This window comes from Hoplias malabaricus, chromosome 13, assembly GCF_029633855.1.
Source record: "Hoplias malabaricus isolate fHopMal1 chromosome 13, fHopMal1.hap1, whole genome shotgun sequence".
Classification (NCBI taxonomy): Eukaryota; Metazoa; Chordata; class Actinopteri; order Characiformes; family Erythrinidae; genus Hoplias; species Hoplias malabaricus.
In genome coordinates, this window is record NC_089812.1 from 22,161,017 (window position 1) to 22,182,024 (window position 21,008).

Sequence of the window (21,008 nt, forward strand, 5' to 3'; positions counted from 1 at the left end):
ATGATTCTGGATGGAGCTCCATCACTCTGGAGTTGACTCAGCTCCACTGCTCCACTGCCCAGTGCTGAGGGGCTTTATAATTTAGCCCATGACTCGCAATCGACATTGTAAACTTACACTAACCCTTTTCAACACAGAGCAACCCTTTTCATCTATTGCTTTCTACAGAGATTGGAGCAATATCTGCACAGTAAACGTTTCCTGGAGTGAACTGACAGTGAGTAAATGGACAATAATTCACTTGATTTTTTTGTTTATTTTAACACACAAACAGGACATTTAATCACATTCAGTTCACAATTGGTTTACATTCAAATCACGTTTATATTTCATCCCAGAAATGTAAAGACCAGAAAAGATTTGGTCTAAAATTATATTATTTACTTGTGTTTTTTCTGTGAATTTATTTATTTATATATTTTTGTTAAAAGCATGTGACTGAAAAATGACTTTTACATTCTTTTAGTTTTACACTGTGTTACAGGCTGAGATCTGTCAGATCACGAGATGTAGGCAGTACCCTAGTGTGTGTGTGTGTGTGTGTGTGTGTGTGTGTGTGTGAGAGAGAGAGAGAGAGTGAGTTTCATGCCCGCTGCCTAAGGCTTTAGTGCCATGTACCCCTCCCCTCCCCCTACCCGCCTGCTGTTAGATGATAATCAAATGCAGTAGAAATAGAAAATGTGTGTGTGTGTGTGTACAGTTGTATGCAATACTTTGGTCGACTATGGCCACATGGTTATATTTATGTTGGTTCTATAAGTGAACTTATGTATGGGGTCTATTTCTGTCACTCACTCACTTACTCACTTACTCACAATTAGGGACTGCTCCACAAGGGGGTGCTAATCTGCTTCACCATAATGATACTGCATACACACTCACAAATGCTATCCCCTCCTATGGCTCCATTGATTTTATTTGCTAGTGCTGAGCTGCATGTGTGTGTAACTGTGTCTGAACCATCCAGTCACATTCAGTTCACTCCGTGTTACATACTCCTTCTGAATACACACTAAAGTTTATTCAGTATTCATTATTCAGTAGCCACTATGATTTCTTTAGCCTTAACTATCATTAATTCAATGTCTCATTTGCTCTCTGTCCTCTCTCTGCCTTTCTGTCTCTCTTTATGTGCTCTTTTCTTCCCCTCTCTCTGTATGATGTAAAAACTGAGTGTATATTCAAGTCATTGGTGTGTTATATAACTCTGTGTGTGTGTGTGTGTGTGTGCATGTGTGAGTGCTTCATTTTTTCAGCCTCAACATCACTCCATCATCACTGACTGCTCTCTCCCTCTCCTTCCACTACTTTTCATGTCCTTTGTTATGTACAACATTATAATCACACCATTATTCAGCATCCACTACCAACTATTCAGTTTATTTTTGTATTGAGCTTTTATATTTATATTGTATGACATAAACTACTCAAAATAAAACATAAAAAATAAAATCCACTAAAATAATAAATAATAAATCTCAAAAATATTATGTCCTCGACTCTGAAGCCCGTGTAACTGCTGTCTGTTAGTGCATCCTCCTTTAGACTCTCTTTGCTGTATTAGTCATGATTGAAGTGATTGAACTGATTACATACTTTGCTTAGAAATATTAAGACAGTGATTCCCAGTGGGGTGTGGAGCTATTGCTATATAATAATGCTTAAAATAAATTCCAGTGGAGCCTGGAATTAAAAAAACATGCACGTGTAATTCCCAGTGGAGGGGCTTGAAAAATATCCTCATTTACAAAAGGGGGCGCTACAATTTAGGAGTTTACAACATCCCTGGCCCAAAGGTTAGAGAAGAGAGTTTGGGTCTGAATGGTTCGCTGGTTTGATTCCCTCGACTGGCAGGAGAAATGGGTGGTGTGTGTGTGTGTGTTTTTTCACTGCCACGGAGGATTAAAAAGAGAGGCACAATTTTGTTGTACTGCAGTGCAATGACAATAAAAGAATGTTTACATTTAGTGTAGCGTATGTAGTGTATATTATTTATTATTGTGATAAAGGCCAGCTGTTATAATGTATTTGGCCCATTCTCCTCCAAGTGTGTTGAGCTGTGTAGTAGAGTTGTTTTGGCTGCAGTTTAAATGGAAGCAGTCTCAGAGGAATCTTCAATGGTGGGGGCAGGGTGGGATTGAGGGGAGTCGTAGAGAAGCAGTGATGACTAAATTGTTGGGAAAATAGTTTTAAAAACAAATAAATAAAAAACATGAATCATAATTATTCTTAAATTAGTGGGGCACGGTGGTGCAGCAGGTGAGGAGTTTTATATGTTCTCCCTGTGTTCGCGTGGGTTTCCTCCCACAGTCCAAACACACGTTGGTAGATGAATTTGTTGTTCAAAATTGTCCCTAGGAGTGAATGTGTGAGTGTGTGTTGCCCTGTGACGGACTGCTGCCCTGACCAGGATGTGTTCCTGCCCTGTTCCCGGTGATTCTGCTTAGACTCCAGGCCCACTGCAACCCTGAACTGGTTAAGCGCTTACAGACAATGAATGAATGAATTCTTAAATGTGCTTGGATGGCTAAAATGAATCAGTGAATATAAGAAACCATGAATCAAATCAGTGATTCAGTTGACCTGAGAGAATCTGCTGACAGCTAGTGTGTAATATGGTTTCAGAAGTTTCTCACAGGTGTCTTAGGGATGTAATGTTTTGATGGAAGCATGTTTCCAACTGGTGAGATACAATTATAGTGATCTCTTTAAATCTGCTCAGCTGTCCCTACCAACAAAAGTGTTGTATCTGACGCTTGGATCTGTGTTTCTCATTTATCTCGCCAGGTCTCTGTTTATCCTTATCACAGTCCAGACCAAAAGTAACAGTGTGAGGTTGTCGGAGAGGATGAGGGACAGACGAGAGAGAGAGAGAGAGAGAGAGAAAGAGAGAGAGAGAGAGAGAGAGAGAGAGGCCTGACCTATATAAGAAAGAGGCTGAAATATTTATGGATATGAGTGTCCTAATTCAGGAGCCATAGGGAGCATTGCAGCCTTTTTGTCCAACTGCGGTAAAGGAAAAGGACACACACACACACACACAGGATCAGGGACATTTACAGGGACACTGTCCGTTCAGACCAAAGCTATGCTCGAAACGGCTTCTACTCACTACTCCCTACATATGACTCACTACATAGTGCACTATTGTACGAAATTGAATTCAGGAGGGTAGTGAATGGATTTTAAAGGGACACAAAGTAAAGTTTAGCATTTTCGCTCCTGCAGTTATCCTGTATTCAGAAGCATTATCCTGAAGTCAACTTTTATCCAAAAGTTATATAGTGTAGTTTCTCCAGTGCTGATAGCAACAATAGAGGCTCTATTCTCCCTATTATAGCACAGTGGGTCATCACAATGATTTTGAAGCTTTTTAAGAAATTTAAGGTAAAAATGTTATCTGGTGTTCCTGTACACAAACACAGCATATTGTGTGTATCCACTCTCCTCTAGGTTACACTGCTTATTGCAGATTGTTTGAGTGCACTGTTTTCAGACACCACAACAAAAGGGCAGAAGTCTCAAATAGTTGTAGTAACTGAAGTAATTATGGCACAGTTTCTGACACAGCACTGGTTTTCTGGAGGTCAGAGTATACAGGAACATTCATTCATTCATTGTCTGTAAGCGCTTATCCAGTTCAGGTCGTGGAGTCAATAGGCGCAAGGCGGGAACACACTCTGGAGGGGGTGCCAGTCCTTCACAGGCTGAGACCAATTCACCTGCCAACGTGTGTTTTTGGAGCATGGGAGGAAACCGGAGCACCCGGAGGAAACCCACGCGGACACTGGGAGAACACACCACACTCCTCACAGACAGTCACCCGGAGCGGGAATCGAACCCACAACCTCCAGGTCCCTGGGTCTGTGTGACTGCGACACTACCTGCTGTCTACCTGATTTTTCTTCTTAATTTTCACACTAGTGCTACAATGCTAGTGTAGCTTACACGTAATAAGAGCCTAAATGTGTAAAAATCAGCATCCGTGAACACATCCTATACCCATGGGTATCAGTCTGTGCTATTTATATTAGTTTGGAAAACTATCCATTCATTGCATTTCCAAAACCTGCGTTTCTGTATGTTGAACCCAGGGGATTAGAAGCTAGCTGTGATATTTTCACAGATTCAAAGTAGCTGTGCTGTTCCCAAGGAGAAAGATACATTTCTTTAGATTTTTCTCACAATTCAAGTAATGGATTGTGTTTGTTTGAAGTTGTTGATTGTACAGGAACTCGTGGACTTTTGGGTTTCTTTCCAATGCTGGTGAATGGAACCAGGCATCTCCACACACAATAACACACGTCCAACATGTTATTCCCTCTTCTTCATCTTGCAGTCGTCTACTACAGCTTTATATGGAATGATGACAATGGGAAAATTCCTTTGAGGGCCATATTATTGTTTTCGCCTCATAACATTGTGCACGTATCTCTCCACCAGTTAAGGCTTCTAAAAACATCACTTTAGGACAGCGCCTCCACAAATCTGTACTCAGACATCGGCTGTGTGTGCTTCAATGTAATCAATTTTCTTGAAATAGATTTTAGAGGAGGACGTATGGTTCCATTCCCCACCACTGTGAGTAATGCTAATGTAAAGAACTGAAGCATTTAACACAGAACCAAACGCACCATCACTCCATCACCATGTTCAGAAAATCACCAGTTAAAGCACTACGCTGGACCGTCACTAATACAACACACACTTGCAAACTCTATACTCTCAGAGCACAAACACACACACACACTCTCAGACAGCGGCAAATCCTCACTGAGCTCTGAGTGGCACACTGCTGTGTTCATAATTTCATACAAGTCACTGGGCTTTTAACTGTGATGCCTGTAGCTCATAAGGGTCACTTAAGGGTCAGGCAGCATACGGTTCATCAGGAGCCCATTTACTCCGATGTATGTCCCTTTATGATGTTCCAGTCCTGACCTGAAGTCATTTAGCTGTGTTGCTCTAACTAACGCTGGTCACTGCACTTCATGAACAGCCCTGATCTGGACTCTGAAAGGGGCAGAAGAGGATTCACTTAGGATTTATCTGTATCTTAAACACACACAGAAAATACCCTCAGAATGCCCAGAGAGGGGCAGTTACTACTTCCACTTACTCAAGGATTTGTATTTAAAGGTGCACTAAGCAATTTAATTGAATATTCTGAGTAGGAAAACAGTAAAATATAATGATATGAAAAGGTATTTTACATACTCAAAAAAAGCATAAATGTTTTATTGTTATTGCACCCAGTACAACAAAACTCCACATTTTACCCATCCATGGCAGTGAATACACACTAGGGTACAATAGGCCATGAGGACACACAAACACACACACACTCAGTCCGGAGCGGCTGTCTTTGTGGTTGTGGTTCAACGGTTTGGTCACCAGAGGTCATTTTTACTAAAGCACTACAGCCCTGGTCAGATGTGCGACCTCTGGTGATGAGGCAGGTAAACTACAATAACAAAGGCAAGCACTCAGGTGAAACTGCCTACTGCATCTTTAAACTGTCTGGAGCTGGAGCTTTTTATTTTAAACCAGAATGATCCAGAAAGCGGGCTCCACTCTTCCGCTCCTGTTCTGACAGACGCTGGGCATTTTGAGAAGTTCACCCTTGCCACAGCTCACTCTCTCTAGACTGAAGAAGAGCTCAGACCTTGTTCTGAAACTAACTACGGTGGAAGAAGTTTTACATTTGTTTAGAAAATGTACAGTTAAATTTTAGGACTGACACTGTTTGTTTGACACTTCTTTACTTGCAAGGGTGAAAACAGAGCAGAAATCAATGTTCTCTCTCTTTCTCTCTCTCTCTGTGTGTGTGTGTGTGTGTGTGTGTGTGTGTGTGGGTGTGAGTGAGTAAAAATCCCAGTACTCTAATCATATCTGTTTAGAAACAAATTCAGTTGCTGGCTGATGGAAAGTGTTAACACAGCGTCAGAGATTAGTGCCTTATTCAAAATTTCCATTACACTTTAAATGGATGACTTTAGAAAGCTATGGTTAGCTTTAAATTCAGATTTTCTCTTCCAGTTTAAATGGTGCAGCAGTTGCAAGTCTTCAGTTCCACCTTAAATATACAAATTAACAACTGATGAACATTGTTCATTGTTGGTCTCCTCAGAGTTAAGAGAGAGATTCCAAACTCACAAATTAAACCTTGCAACGTGCAGCTTAGGACACAAGCCAACAATACACCCCCCAACACACACACACACACACACACACCAGCAGAAGGAAACAAAGAGAGGGTCCACTCACGGAGGAAATACTCGGAGGCGTCCGCTTCGTAATCTGCGTCTTCTGGAAAGTGGTCGATTTGTTTACACAGTCCTTTAAAGTTTCCTGAAATAAAAAAAGCACATTTAAGATCAAAGCAGTGATCAGAGAATATGGGATTTAAATATCATCAGGATATGTGATATTAATTACTTCATTCATTTGTTCATTCATTCATTCATCTTCTGTGATCTCTTTACATGACACATCCTGAACAGAGCATTACACACTCACTGAGTCACTCACACATTTGTCCAGTCACTGAAACACTCGCCCAGTCACTTACACATACACCCAGCCACTCACCTGTGGACAGTTTCACTCACCAAGTCACCCACACCTGTGGACAGTTTTACACACTCACCCAGTCACTCACAGGCACAACGAGCAAGGAGAAAAAAGAGCACTAAGTAAAAACAGTCCACAGAAAGAGAACCAAGAGATGATGATTAAAAACCAGGGTTTCTGCTCCTCGCTCCTCACTGCTGTGTGCTCAGGGACGGGGTGAATAGCGAGCGGCTCATTATCATTTAAAGGAACGGGTGCTGAAAGCAGGTGTTCTGAACAGGGCTGTTTAGACAGGGGAAGAACGCTGTTGTGGGGTTTGATCCTTGTGGTACACAGATGTTTCATTAAGAACCAGAACTGTGTTCCATTGTGGTGTCATTAAAGGAGCTGAATTCTTTAGTCATAATAAAGACTCTACAAACATAGAGTGCAATATTAAAAGATGGTCAGTGTTATAAAGTTCCTCTGTGTGTGTGTGGTGTGTGTTTATTGCGGATATTTTGGCTGAGAAGCAGAGTGTTAGTGACACACTGCTGGAGATGAGAGCAGAGACCTATCAAAGCTGCTTTCATGTAAGAAACAGATTTACACGCCTTTCTCTGCTGGAAACTCTCCGCTCAGCCCAGTTTCCACACACACACACACACACACACACACACACACACACTGCACTCACCAATTTCACACAACTGCTGCTGCTTCTTTACCACCACATTTAAGACATAGTGACAGGATGCAGTTTAGCATCTACCAGAAAGAACAAGGCAAACCACTAAAATAAAAGAGTGCAGATAAATAGCTGGCAGTGAAAGGCTTTGATGACTGCTCATTTCCAAAAAATAGAACTCAAGAAATGAATCTATAGGAAAAACAGATTAAAAGATATATTTGGGTACAAAGCAAAATAGAGATGTCAAAATTAGCATAATACAGAGTTATTGGTATTATAGCATCTTTGGATCTGGCAGCTTTGTGTCTGGCTACTTGGATCAGAGACCTCCTCCTAAAGCGTATGTGGAGGCTGGGGGTGCTGTGGTTGGGACCAGTAGGAGAGAAGAAGGGTCTGACTGCGAAGCCGCAAAGCTACAGTTTCACGCCTGCAGTGTCAGGCCAGTGGTGTGATATTTACCCTGTGAGTGTCAGAAACATCTTTATTCACTCAAATGTATGTTTACTTTAACCTAAAGCTGAATATTGTGCTCGGTTTAAGCCTGTCTGAGGTAGTTGTATTCCTCACAGATAGTTACAGTGCACTCCAAAAGCCCCTGTATCAGTAAAGCCCACTATCAACCTTGAGCTTAAATTCTGTGATATTTTGTGCTCATAAATATCTCAGCTAATTAGGGTGTTAGGTTCTGCCACCTCAGCTGTGATTCTGTGCTGTCTACAGAAGCCATTAGTTCACACATACCCAAGCTAAAGTTTTTTTAGCTAAATTTGTTTAACAACTATCCTGTGAATGTCTATATGCCTTCAAATGAAAGTTTGGTTTAGTCTAAATCTTCAAATCTAGTTAGGAACCACTCGTGTATAAGAAATCCACCTGAAATGATTAAAACATTGATTAGCTTTTTCTTAGTGAGTGCTCAGGTAAACAAGGGTTAGCACACTGGCTAAACCTGACGGTGTAAAACTGTGATTGCGCTGGTGCGAGTGGATCAGACACAACAGTGCTGCTGGAGTTTTTAAACCCCGCAGGGTCTGGACTGAGAAGAGTCCACTGACCAAAAACATCCAGCCGACAGCGTCCTGTGTCACTGATGAAGGACTAGAGGACGACTGACACACACTGATCAGCAACAGACGGGCTACTCTCTCTGACTTTACATCTACAAGGTGGACCAACGAGGGAGAAGTGTCTCACAGAGTGGACATATTTTAAAAACCACAGTTTGACTGTGTACTATCTTCAGTCAGCGAAGACAAGGAGCACTCAACAGTGAGTTGTACTTTATTTATTATTTTTATATAGTCACTTTCACACACATATACTTAATCATTTCTGGTGACAAGAATGAGTGATTGCACCTTTAATGCGGCGGGTTCCCTCGGCTCTGTGTGGAAGAGGCCGGGGTCCATTAACAGCTCCGAATGAATGAAGAGGTATAGTGCGTGATGTAATCGTTTGAATGTCAGTGTTGAATGGTAGAAGATTGCAGTGTTGAGTGGTGATGAATAGCACGCTGCATTAGTGACACTATGTGTGTGTGTGTGTGTGTGTGTGTGTGTCCACTCTTTACTTCACCTTTCCTCACTTTGGCTCATAATGTAACAACACAGCACATTGATTTCTATCAACAAGCTCTGCGGCAATTAGCGAGAGAGAGAGAGAGAGAGAGAGAGAGAGAGAGAGAGGGAGAGAGATCATGACAGAGTTATTCTAACTCTTCTAAGGAAGAGACTTAGAGGCAGACAGACAGAGAGTGACTATATTTCCTATAAACTGAACAAAACTGAAAAATCAAACAGAGAACACATTATTAATGTACACAACAGTTCCCCATTCATTCGGTCATCATATCTCTCCCTCCTCTGGTCTGTGGATGATCCCTGCACTGTCCTCACTGTTCATAAAGAAGGTAATTATCTCTGCGGAGAAAGAGAGACAGAGGATTTACAGGCGCAGGAGCTGCAGAAACCCCCAACTCAGCCCACGCACCAGGCTTTCCCACTCAGCCCTCTCTCTGTGTCTCTCAGCCCTTCCTCCTCTCTTCTCTCCCTGCAGTTTCCATAGCCACTGTCTTTGCACTGAGCTCATGTGTCTATCTGGTGAGGAGTCTCTCTCTCCCTCTCACACGCATTTCTGACATGAGCCTTATAAAAATGTGTGTGCAGTTTCAAGCCCTGCAGCCATTTTGTTTTTACAGAACCTTTTCATATTCACATGAAGAACGTGCCAAGGCTCAGAAAACACTGCACCCTAATAAACCCCAACCTCCCAGTCCCCCAGCAATCCAATAACTTCCAACTGGTGCGAACTCTGCACCACCCCACAAAACAGCTGTAAGCCCCAAACACCAAGAAACCCAAAAGAGTGAACACTAGGGGGCAGTGAGCACACATGCCCGGAGCGATGGGCAGCCCTAGCCACGGCGCCCGGGAAGCAGTTGGGGATTAGGTGCCTTGCTCAAGGGCACTTCAGTCATGACCTGCCGGCTCTGGGGATTGAACCGGCGACCTGTTAAACGCCCAGTTCCCTCACCACCTGGCCACGGCTGACCCAGACATGTGTGCACACTAGTGTGTGTGTATAAATGTGTGGTTCACTGCACGGATTGGGTAAAATGCGTAGAAAAAATTCCTCTGTGCACGCGCAGTGGCCAATAACGTGATTCTGAAACCAGTTCCAATAACCATGAACCTCAGATCTGAAAACCTCCATTAAGTCCCCCACACCCCCCAAAAGACAGCAACAAACCCTGTAACACCCTAAAGCTTCTCAAACTCCACCAAATCCCCAAACCAGAAAAGTAAAACAAACTCAAAACTACATTTATCTGAATAAATAGCCCAAAATATCTTATAAATGAAATAAAAAACTTTCCAAAAGTCCACTATCCCATTAAACCCCAAACTCCCAGAACTCCACACCCAGTCAATGCCGATAAAACACAACATCTATACTCTCCTCTCTTACACTGCTTCATTACTGCTCTCTCGCTCTCTCTCTTTCTCTCTCTCTCTCTCTCTCTCTCTCTCACTCAGTGGAGGATTCTGGGACTGTGTGGGATTTATTGCTGGTTTAAAGTGGGCCGATTTCTGCCAGCTAAGACTTGCCCATCCCCCTTCTCCCTTTTTTTCCTCATCCTTACTCCTTCTGATCCTCTCTCTCTCTCTCTCTCTCTCTTTTCCTTCACCGTCGACAGTATGTCTGTCATCTTCTCTTTCTCTCTTTTCGTTCATCCCTCTTCCCCCTTCCCCTCATCTTTCTCCCTCTTAGTTAAGGGTTGTCTGTGATTGGCTGATTTACACTCTCTCTCTCTCTGTAAATGTTCCCACAGAAGCACGCAGCTCATTTTCGATAATGGACTGTGATTTTTTTTGTGAATTGTACTCTTTAACTCCAGGGAGTTTCCCTTTTTCTTATTCTGTGTTATTTCTATTCACACTTGGAAATTAATACAATTTTTAAAAGATAACTTGGAACATTCTTTGATTAAGCTCTTCCCATTCCTGTCCCCCAGGTCCCACCCCTATCCCCATTCTGTTCCCAAAGCCATGTTTCTGTGACCATTCCATATTTGACATTCCACTTCCAGCTCATTATTCCCAATCTCATTCATCGCACTTGTCCTGGTTCCATCCTTGTGTCCCATTTCTTCTAATTCTTATTCCTCCTTTCATGTTCTTATTCCTGTTCTTTTCAGATTCCCATTCCTCATTTTCATTATCATTTCAGTTCTTTGTGGAATACTAGTTTCCCACCTTCATTGCCATTCCACATTCCTAATTTCACCTTTCATTCCCATTCACATTCCAATTCCAGTTAACGTTGGCTTTCCAGTTCCTCACACCAGTCCCCGTTCCCAGTTAGTTCTGTTTACATTGCATTTCTTCATTCCACTCATATGCCGTTGTTCTACTCCCTTTATACCTTCCTATTTCTTTTTCCAATTCCCAAAGTCTATTCTCTTTCACACTTCTTATTCCAACTTCTTATTCCAGTCAATTCCCAGTCCAGTTCCACAATTTGATTCTCACTGCCATCCCTATTGCAATCCCTCATTCCATTCCTAATCCTCATTCCCATTAACAATCCCATTCTCATTCCCATTCCTTATTCCTAATCCAATTCCTATTCCTTAGTTTTCATCCACATTCTCATTCTTTATTCACATGATGTTTATTTTGTCAGTGAAAATACTGGGGAAAAAAACCTACGTTCCGATTTCTAAGATACAGATGAAAACGTTGGAAAGCTGCATGGGGATAAAACGGTCTTTCATAGAAATTATAGGGATAAAGGGATTCTCTCTGACATCTTGGACACCTTCAGAATGTTTTTCATTTGATTTTCATGCCTTGTTCCCAACAGCATTTTCACTGGCCTTACCATTACCACACAGATTCCCAAATCAATTCCGGTTAGCCTTTCAGATAACTATCCACATTCCCAGATTAAGTTCCATTGGCCTTTGAAGCTGTGATTTATATTCCCAAATCAACATCCACTGGCCTTTCTGATTCTCATCCATATCCTCAGTCTGTTCCCACTGGCCTTTCCTAGTCCTCCCTCTTTCCCATTATCCCTCAAGCTACAGGATTAAGTGTGATTAGGGATAATTGGAAGTATTTTATTATCACTTCCAGCCCTGGGGTCTTGAGGGGTGGGGAACCCTCTGCTGAAACGTATCTGACCTCCCAGATGTTTACCAGATGTTTATTGCCTATAGGTTCTAGCTTTCTTCATCAGTTTTTATTCAAATAAAATGAGCACTTTCCAAAGATCCGATGAGCTGTGAAGACTGTGACTAGTTTCCATCGATAGCTGCGCTCCTGTCCTCTGCCTCTGTCTTTCATATACAGGGTGGGCCATTTATATGGATACACCTTAATAAAATGGGAATAGTTGGTGATATTAACTTCCTGTTTGTGGCACATTAGTATATGGGAGGGGGGAAACTTTTCAAGATGGGTGGTGACCATGGTGGCCATTTTGAAGTCGGCCATTTTTGAAGTCATCCAACTTTTGCTTTTTCAATGGGAAAAGGGTCATGTGACACATCAAACTCATGAAGCACCTGAAACTACAGATACTGGAAGCCTGTGCTAGCATTTCTCCTGCGGTGTTGCTATCAGTGTGTGAAGAGTGGGAGAAGAGGGTTGCATTTACAGTCCAGCACAATGGGCAGCACTTTGAACACATTTTATAAGTGGTCAGAAACTTGTAAATAACTCATGAAAGAATAAAATTACGCCATTGTTTTTCTTGTGAAAATTACGCCATTGTTTTGATGTGTCACATGACCCTCTTGCCATTGAAAAAACAAAAGTTGGATCCAAAATGGCCGCCATTGTCACCACCCATCTTGAACAGTCCCCCCCATATACTAATGTGCCACAAACAGGAAGTTAATATCACCACCCATTTCCATTTTGTTAAGGTGTCCATATAAATAGCCCACCCTGTAGAATATTCAGCAGCTCCTGAGCCAATGGTTGTCCATGTGGGTAGTGGAGCATAGAGTGAAGTGCTCCATCTTCTGGTCAGAATTTACATTACAATTTTGCAGTATTAACTGTAAAAACACCTAGACCTTTGATCATGGGTGTGTCCATATTATGTATGTCCCAAACCACTGTGCTCTGATTGGGCTGGGTATAGGTTGGGCACAGCCTGCCTTCTATACATTGTGTTCAATTACATTTATTGCAAAAAATGGAATTGTTACCCACAGGGCAGAGAGAAAGTGAGAGAGAAAGTGTTTGTGTGTGTGTGTGTGTGTGTGCATATTGCTGTAATAAACACTCTTCTTTGGCCCCACCTCCCCCACATTCCTTTGATAACTACAATCTGCTGTAGGCTCTAAATAAAATTCCCAGAATCGCTAAGAGAACGACCCTACTGCACCAGAGAGAGAGAGAGAGAGAGAGAGAGAGAGTGAGTGAGAGAGAGAGAGAATTGGGGGGAGGGTAAATCATCCAATCACAGACAGCCCTTAACTGAGACGGATGGGCAGAGGACCCACCCCCACACAGCTTCTCTAACAGTGATGATGTCATTGCCAGACTCCAGAGCAAATCAGTGCAGAAGCCCACTCACATCAGCAGTCTGTCTTTCTCTCCCTCTCTCATCTTTTTCTCCTCTACCCATTTGTCTCTATCACTCTCTACCTCCTTTAGCATTTTTTCTCCCCATCTTTCCATCTTTATCACACTGTCTTTGTCCTCTTTTTAACTCTCTCTCAACCCCCTTTTCATCTATCACTCTTTCCCTCTATCTCTATATAACTTGTTCTCTCCCTATTTATCTCTATCTTTTCATTTATCTTTCTTTCTTTCTAGCCCACCCACTCCATTTCTTCCTTTTTGTCTTCCACTTTTCTCACTTCCTCTCTCTCTATTTCTTTCTAACAACCCCTTTTTGTCTGTCTCTCTCTCTCTCTCTCTCTCTCTCTCTCTCTCTCTCTCTCTCTCTCTCTCTCCCTCTGCTGCAGGTGGGCGAAGGAAAGAAGTTTACCCACAGCCTTCAGAGCCTCACGGAGGCAGAGGAACGGTCTCCATGGAAACGGTTTGGGATGATCTGACGCCTCTTTAAAGCAGATACCTGGCAAACATACAGCTATGTGAGGTTTTTAGACACCTGCTCAGCCAACATTTGTGGTGATTTGATGGCATTCAGCCACTTAAACATCAGTGAGTTCAGGTGCTGATGCTGGAAGATTTGTTCTGAATCACGAACGTTACTCCAACTCATCCCATAGGGACTGGAAATTGCTCCTTCACTCCAGAAAACACAGTTCCACTGCTCCACAGCCCAGTGCTGGGAGGCTCTACACCCCTCTGGCCAACACACGGCATTGGGCATGGTGAGCTTCCGCTCATGTGTAGCTGCTCCAGAAGGTCCCACAGTTGACCCTAGAGTGAACAGTTCTCATATTAAATCTTCTGAATGTGATAAATACACAGCTTGACCTTTATGCAGCGCTGTTTATCTCTTAAACCTGCTCTCTTCATCATTCCTGATCATGCAGAAACCCCAGTGGGCGGGGTTACGTCAGGGCACTAACGATGGGGCTGTTATTAATACCAGCACAAACAGCAACTGGAACAGGTTTATTTATCTTAATAATCACTTGTTATTAATCTCTCCAATACACAGAGAGCAGGGTGGGAGTGATGGGGGTGGGTTTCAAAGTGCAAAACACATGCAGTTCTTATTAACATGCTATTATGATTTTAGTTGTGGTTATACAGTTTATCCTTTTATGAATAATTTAGTTAATTATTTTCTGATTTTAATTGTGATTACACAGATTATTCTGTCATATTTTATACTTTTTGTATTATAGAAACTCTTATTTTGTTTTGTCTTTTATTCTGTATTGTAGAAGCTCTTTAAAAACTTCAAAAAACTAAAGCAATTTTAGATGAATTTACATATGAAAGATGCTATACACAAATATTTTATTCCTGTTATTATTCAAATATATGCACGTTTATAAGCTTTAAAGAAACAATAGGTAAGGTTTGGTATTTCCCACTAAAGCACTGTCCTGAATCAAGTGGGAGGTGGTTGTTTCCTACCCACCTCAAAAAGTTACATAGTGCAGTTTCTGCAGTGCTGAGCCTGGAGTAACAACAACAGAGGCTCTGTTCTCCCTGCTACAGCTCAGTGGAGCATCATAATGATTCTGAAGCCATCATTTTAAGGTAAAAATATTTACATAGAGTTGCTTTAATCAGGCATTATTACTTACACTTGCTTTTTGACACTGAATTCAGTTTTAAATTTCTTTTCTGTGCTAGAGGAGAGGGGTAGTCAGGGGAGATATGAGGTTATGTACAGAGTGAGTTATAATCACCCCACAATATCTTGTGGGGTGGGTCAAGTGAGGTTTAAATGCCCCACAGTAGCTTGTGGAGTGGCTGAATGAGCTTTAATTACCCACTGGTGTGGCTCGTGGAGTAATTTGTAGAAGTTGTAATAGCCCTGTGCTGTCTCGCAGAGTGCAGAGGGTGAGGTTTTATTTCCCCACTGTTGGTTTTCAGAACGGGCCAAGTGAGATTTGATCACCATTCAGTACCTTTGGGATGAGTCGGAGTGGTGTTTGTGATCCAGATCTAACCATCAAACATCTGCATCACATTTCACCTTTTCTCTTGTGGTTGCCATCAAATCTTCACAGCAATGTTCCATTAACTAGTGTCAAGCCTTCCTAGAAGAGTAGTTAAAGTTACTGCAACAAAGCAAAGCAGGACAAACTGTTGCTGAATACCCTTCTGTGTCCTGCATAGCGCTATACACCAAATACTCTGGTTTACACTCACAAACACACAATCTTGTATCTGTGAATTGTGGGGACATAACAGACTTCCATTCATTTTATGGAGATTGAGCATTAAATATTTCATAAGAACCACTAGCTTACCCCTAACCTTACCCCTTACCTTAAAACATGTCTTCATCTTTAAATGTAATGATTACACTGTGGGGACAAGATATCCACAAGTCCCAACAATATGAGTGTATACACAGGTTTTGGTCCCCACAATGTTATATATACCTGGCCATACAGGTACACACACACACACACACACATACACACACACACACACACACACACAGAGGCTCTGCATTTGTTGATGTAGGGAGGATCAGAGCTCCCTGGGTGTTCCCTTTGATGCAGAGCTAAAAGGGGTCTTTACCCCGTGGTCTTCCTTCAATCGCTTGGTCATTACTTTTTCATTCACACTCTCACTTTCTCTCTTTTCCACTTCCTTTCTTCCATCTGTCTTTTACCCGCCCTTTCCCTGGCGCTGCTGAATGCGTTAACTGCCCTGAGTCGTCACACACTCGCCTCAAACAGTTTGGAGATGTTCGGAGACTGGTTTCTGACGGTATACCACAGGTAGAGGGTACAGTGTGATTGGCTGAGCACACTCGCTTTCTACCATCCTCCAGAAGATACATAGTGCAGTTACTGCAGTGCTGAGGCCGGAATAGCAATGACAGAGGCTCTGTTATCGTTGTTACAGCTCATTGGATCATCACAATGATTTTTAATAGGATCTGATGGCATATAAGTCAGGTGCTGATGTTTAGATGGATGATTAGTACCGAATGACCAACCCCACTTCAACTCAACCCAGAGGTATTAGACAGAGCAGCATTACTCCAGAGAACACCGTTCCACTGCTCCACAGCCCAGTGTAGGCACTCTCTCTGTTTACTGGGCTGCTGAGCTCTAGTAGGACAACAATTGTCCCTGTTCTAGTTTCAGGCAAACTTTTTTTTTTTGGGTTGCCCCCAATTAAATCCACACTTTCTGACGAAGCTCAGCCGCCGCTCAGAATGAACAGAGCACACTCATTCATCCCTCCTCTGTCCATCCGTGGCCCGATGTGTGTGGACACCTTCCCCTCAGGCCTTATCACCACACTCCAGGGTTTATTCACAGAGCAACTAACAGTCCTGAAGCCCTGAAGCCCGATCACACCCCTCTGACGGACTGCTGGCATCGGGAGTGGTGTCCTCAGGTTCATGTGCAGCTATTCCAGAGTCTCCTTCTATTGAAGGCAAGTGAAAGATGAGAGAAGAAAAGGAAAATGAGAGAAAGAGGAGTGGAAGACTGGGGCATATGGCCAGCGAGGACTAGAGAACAATCTAAAAACAGCTGCCCTGTACGTCCTGTTCTCTAGCTCTCTCCCTCACTTCCTTTTTCTTTCCCATTCTATCTCTTTCTTCTTTTCTCCATCCATCCCTCTCTTTGTTCCCCACAATTTCTCTCTCCCTCTGTGTGTGTGTGTGTGTGTGTGTGTATGTGGGGGTGTGGCCAGGGAATGAATGAGTATCCTAACTGTGATCAGGGTCAGTTCATTCAGTTCTTCCTTAAGCCATAGTTTTGTGGAATATGTGTATTATATTAATATGTGTATGAATTTGCTCCAGGCGGAAACACACACACACACACTCCCCCAGGTTGCTCAGACAACACATGGTTCACAGGGGGTGTGTTCACACCCCGCTGTGTGCGTGTGTGCCGGCTCACTGCGGTGCACGCTTTGTACATCCCTCCATGTGATAGCAGCTAGCTAGCACTCATTAACACACACACACACACGCACACACACACACACACACACACACACACACACACTGCCCTGGCCAGCCAAGCTCTCACACCATCCACACAGTAATTTGATTTAGTTCACAGTTGTAGTGCTGCTCCTACCGTGCTCCAGTCACTGCTCAGCACATACACAGGCCACAGCATACACACTCCCGGACACTTTACTGGACACATCCATGTTCTACCTCCACACTCCCGGCTACTTTACTGGAAACACCCATGTTCTACCTCCACACGCTGGCCACTTTACTGGAAACACCCATGTTCTACCTCCACACGCTGGCCACTTTACTGGAAACACCCATGTTCTACCTCCACACACTGGCCACTTTACTGGGAACACCCATGTTCTACCTCCACACACTGGCCACTTTACTGGGAACACCCATGTTCTACCTCCACACACTGGCCACTTTACTGGGAACACCCATGTTCTACCTCCACACACTGGCCACTTTACTGGGAACACCCATGTTCTACCTCCACACACTGGCCACACCCATGTTCTACCTCCACACACTGGCCACTTTACTGGAAACACCCATGTTCTACCTCCACACACTGGCCACTTTACTGGAAACACCCATGTTCTACCTCCACACACTGGCCACTTTACTGGAAACACCCATGTTCTACCTCCACACACTGGCCACACCCATGTTCTACCTCCACACACTGGCCACTTTACTGGAAACACCCATTTATTTTTAATGGAACATATCTGTCAGAGACCTGCGCTGTATCGCACTGTACATTGGTTTTATTGTTTGGAGCCTCTCTCACATTGACTTTTTATAGGCGCTTTTAACAGCAGGGTCTCAGTATCAGGCTTCTGAAAGACTGCAGCTCGTCCCTGTGATCCACTGCCTGCTTTTTAAGCTGGGATTTATGGCTAATCACACGCTAGCTGTTCACATTTCAGTGTACGCTCCCGAGACATGAGACACACGCGTATAAATATTAGCGAGGGACGCCTGGTGAAAAGTGACGCAGTGTGGAACAGAGGCCGCTTCAGTGGATTGAAGTGGACAAGCTCTGTGATGTCCTGCTGAGAAAATGGGTTAGCAGCTACCTAGCGCTCTGTTGGAGGGGGAGGACTGAGTGCAGCGGTTAAAGGAGGCATGCTGGACTTATGTTAGCTACGGTGTGTTATTATGGTGTGTTAATATACAGTAGAGCTGCCCAGCTAGTTATTTGCCCTGGCCACTTTATCAGTAACCCCTCCCTTGTTTCTCCACACTGTGTGGATTACAGACTGTGGCTTGTGTGTATTATTCTGGCTGGTGGACCATGCATAACCTAGCAGTGACAGAGGCCCCATCCACACGGATCTGTTTATTTTTAATAAAAGTATTTTATCTTCCTCCGCTTTTGACATTATCCTTGTCCAGACAAATATGAAAATGGTTGCAATATCATGCCAGTCCAGTAGGGCCATAGTATCTTTTAAAAATAGACATCAAAACATCACCCAGCACAAGAGAAACACAAAGATTTAATCAGAAATCACGCCATACTCCATATGTAGTGCATTACACAAGTCCTAAAATTACTAATTTGAAATCTAGATCTTAAACAGTGCGTTACATATTTCTAATACAACATCATTTATATTTAATTATATATGGGAAGCTGAATTTCAGTCAGACAGACAGACACGCTGTCCACCTCGGAGGGCTGTTTTAAAGACCTTAATTTTCAGTGACTTAAAATCATCCTCACTGGGCTGATATTTCAAACTGACCCAACTATTTTCTCAGGAATCTCTTTTAATTCTATTGTTCTGCGTGCAGTGGGTTAAACCTAAAATATTGTGCATATAAATTTCACATTTGTCTATAATATTGATCCATGGTATATTATATTTCTGTATTTATGTATATATCGGCATTTGTGTATATATCGTGTATTGTCTATTTGTGTATATATCGGCATCGGCTTCGAACTCCCATATCAGTGCATCCCTAGCTGGGATCATAGTTGGTGGTTCTAGTTTTGTTTGTACTCTACGTCATATGTCCTTCATGATGAGGTCAGAGGTGAGGAAATATAATGTAAACATTAGTCACATTCAGTGAGAGGATGCGTTACATTAAGACTGGAGGCTGCAGTGGGGGGCTGCAGAATGGGGTGTGGGGTTGTAGGATGGCTTCCCACCACTCCAGGTGTGTATGTGTGTGTTCACTGTTTCTAGGGACTGAGAGTAAAAAAAATTGAGTGCGAGGGGTGAAGGAACTGTGCTGTCTCGTTCATCAACATCCGCAGCCGAGGTGCTTTTGAACAAGGCACAAATCCCCTGGTGCTGCGATGGCTGCCCACCACTTTGGGTGTGTGTGTGTGTGTGTGTGTGCAATGCATTTTTATTTGTCTCTCACCCTCTGTCTCACTCTGTCTTTTCTCCATTTTCTCTCAGTAGCTCTCTTTACCTCGCCCTCTTTTCTTCATCTTCATGCTTTAATCTATCTGCCTTTTTCATTAGCTCCCTATATATTTTCTCTCTTTCTCTCCCCCTTATGTTTCTTTTTCTCCATCTCCACCTGTCCCTGTGTCTGTAGTGATTTGCCCGGGGACTAATTTATTTACATATTAATAAACACATTGTGAAGATTAGCTTAGGTTTTCTTAATGAATAAACAACAAACAAACAAGGGCCGTATTCCCCCCTAGTCTAAAGGTGTCTGTTACAGTAACTGTGTCAATAGTCTGACCTGCCCATGATTATCAGACCCCAATGATGTCTGTGCTATGAAAGCTGAGTTGCTGCTGATGCGCTGTTGTTGTTATTGTTGTTTATGTTCAGGAGGCAAACATCTGAAGAGAAGAACTTACTCGGCCAGGAGCCCACTGCCTCTGAAACCACACACACTGGTTCTGGACGTGGATGAAGCCTTACCTATGATTATAACAGGTGACCCACCCTCTGCACAAAACACGCCCACCCACTGTTTATAACCACACCCACTGACTAGTTTTTGTGATCCAGGAACAGTGAGTTCCCGTCCATCACAAACAGCTACAGTACATCATGCACTGTCACTCAAACTGACACAGGCCCACAGGCAGAACACCGGACAGAATCAGAGCACGGGACAGAACAAAAGCACTGCACTGAGACAGAACCAGAGCACTGCACTGAGACAGAACCAGAGCACTGCACTGAGACAGAACCAGAGCACAGGACAGAACAAAAGCACTGCACTGAGACAGAACCAGAGCACTGCACTGAGACAGAACCAGAGCACTGCACTGAGACAGAACCAGAGCACTGCACTGAGGCAGAACCAGAGCACAGGACAGAACCAGAGCACTGCACTGAGGCAGAACCAGAGCACAGGACAGAACCAGAGCACTGCACTGAGACAGAACCAGAACACTGCACTGAGGCAGAACGAGAACATTGCACTGAGACAAACACAGAACACTGCACTGAGGCAGAACCAAAGCACTGCACTGAGGCAGAAACCGAGCACTGCACTGAGGCAGAACGAGAACATTGCACTGAGACAAACACAGAACACTGCACTGAGGCAGAACCAAAGCACTGCACTGAGGTAGAACGAGAACATTGCACTGAGACAGACACAGAACACTGCACTGAAACAGAACCAGAGCGCTGGACAGAACCAGAGCACTGCACTGAGG

General features: G+C 43.2%; 1 protein-coding gene across 1 annotated transcript in view; it reads right to left on the bottom strand.

Moving 5' to 3' along the window:
- The window catches only part of cacng2a (calcium channel, voltage-dependent, gamma subunit 2a), a 55,373-nt gene that overhangs the window by 10,615 nt on the left and 23,750 nt on the right, over nucleotides 1-21,008 (bottom strand). Inside the window, exon 2 of the mRNA XM_066642021.1 lies at nucleotides 6,268-6,351. Within this exon, the coding sequence (XP_066498118.1) occupies nucleotides 6,268-6,351 (84 nt within the window). The remainder of the gene's footprint in view (nucleotides 1-6,267; nucleotides 6,352-21,008) is intronic.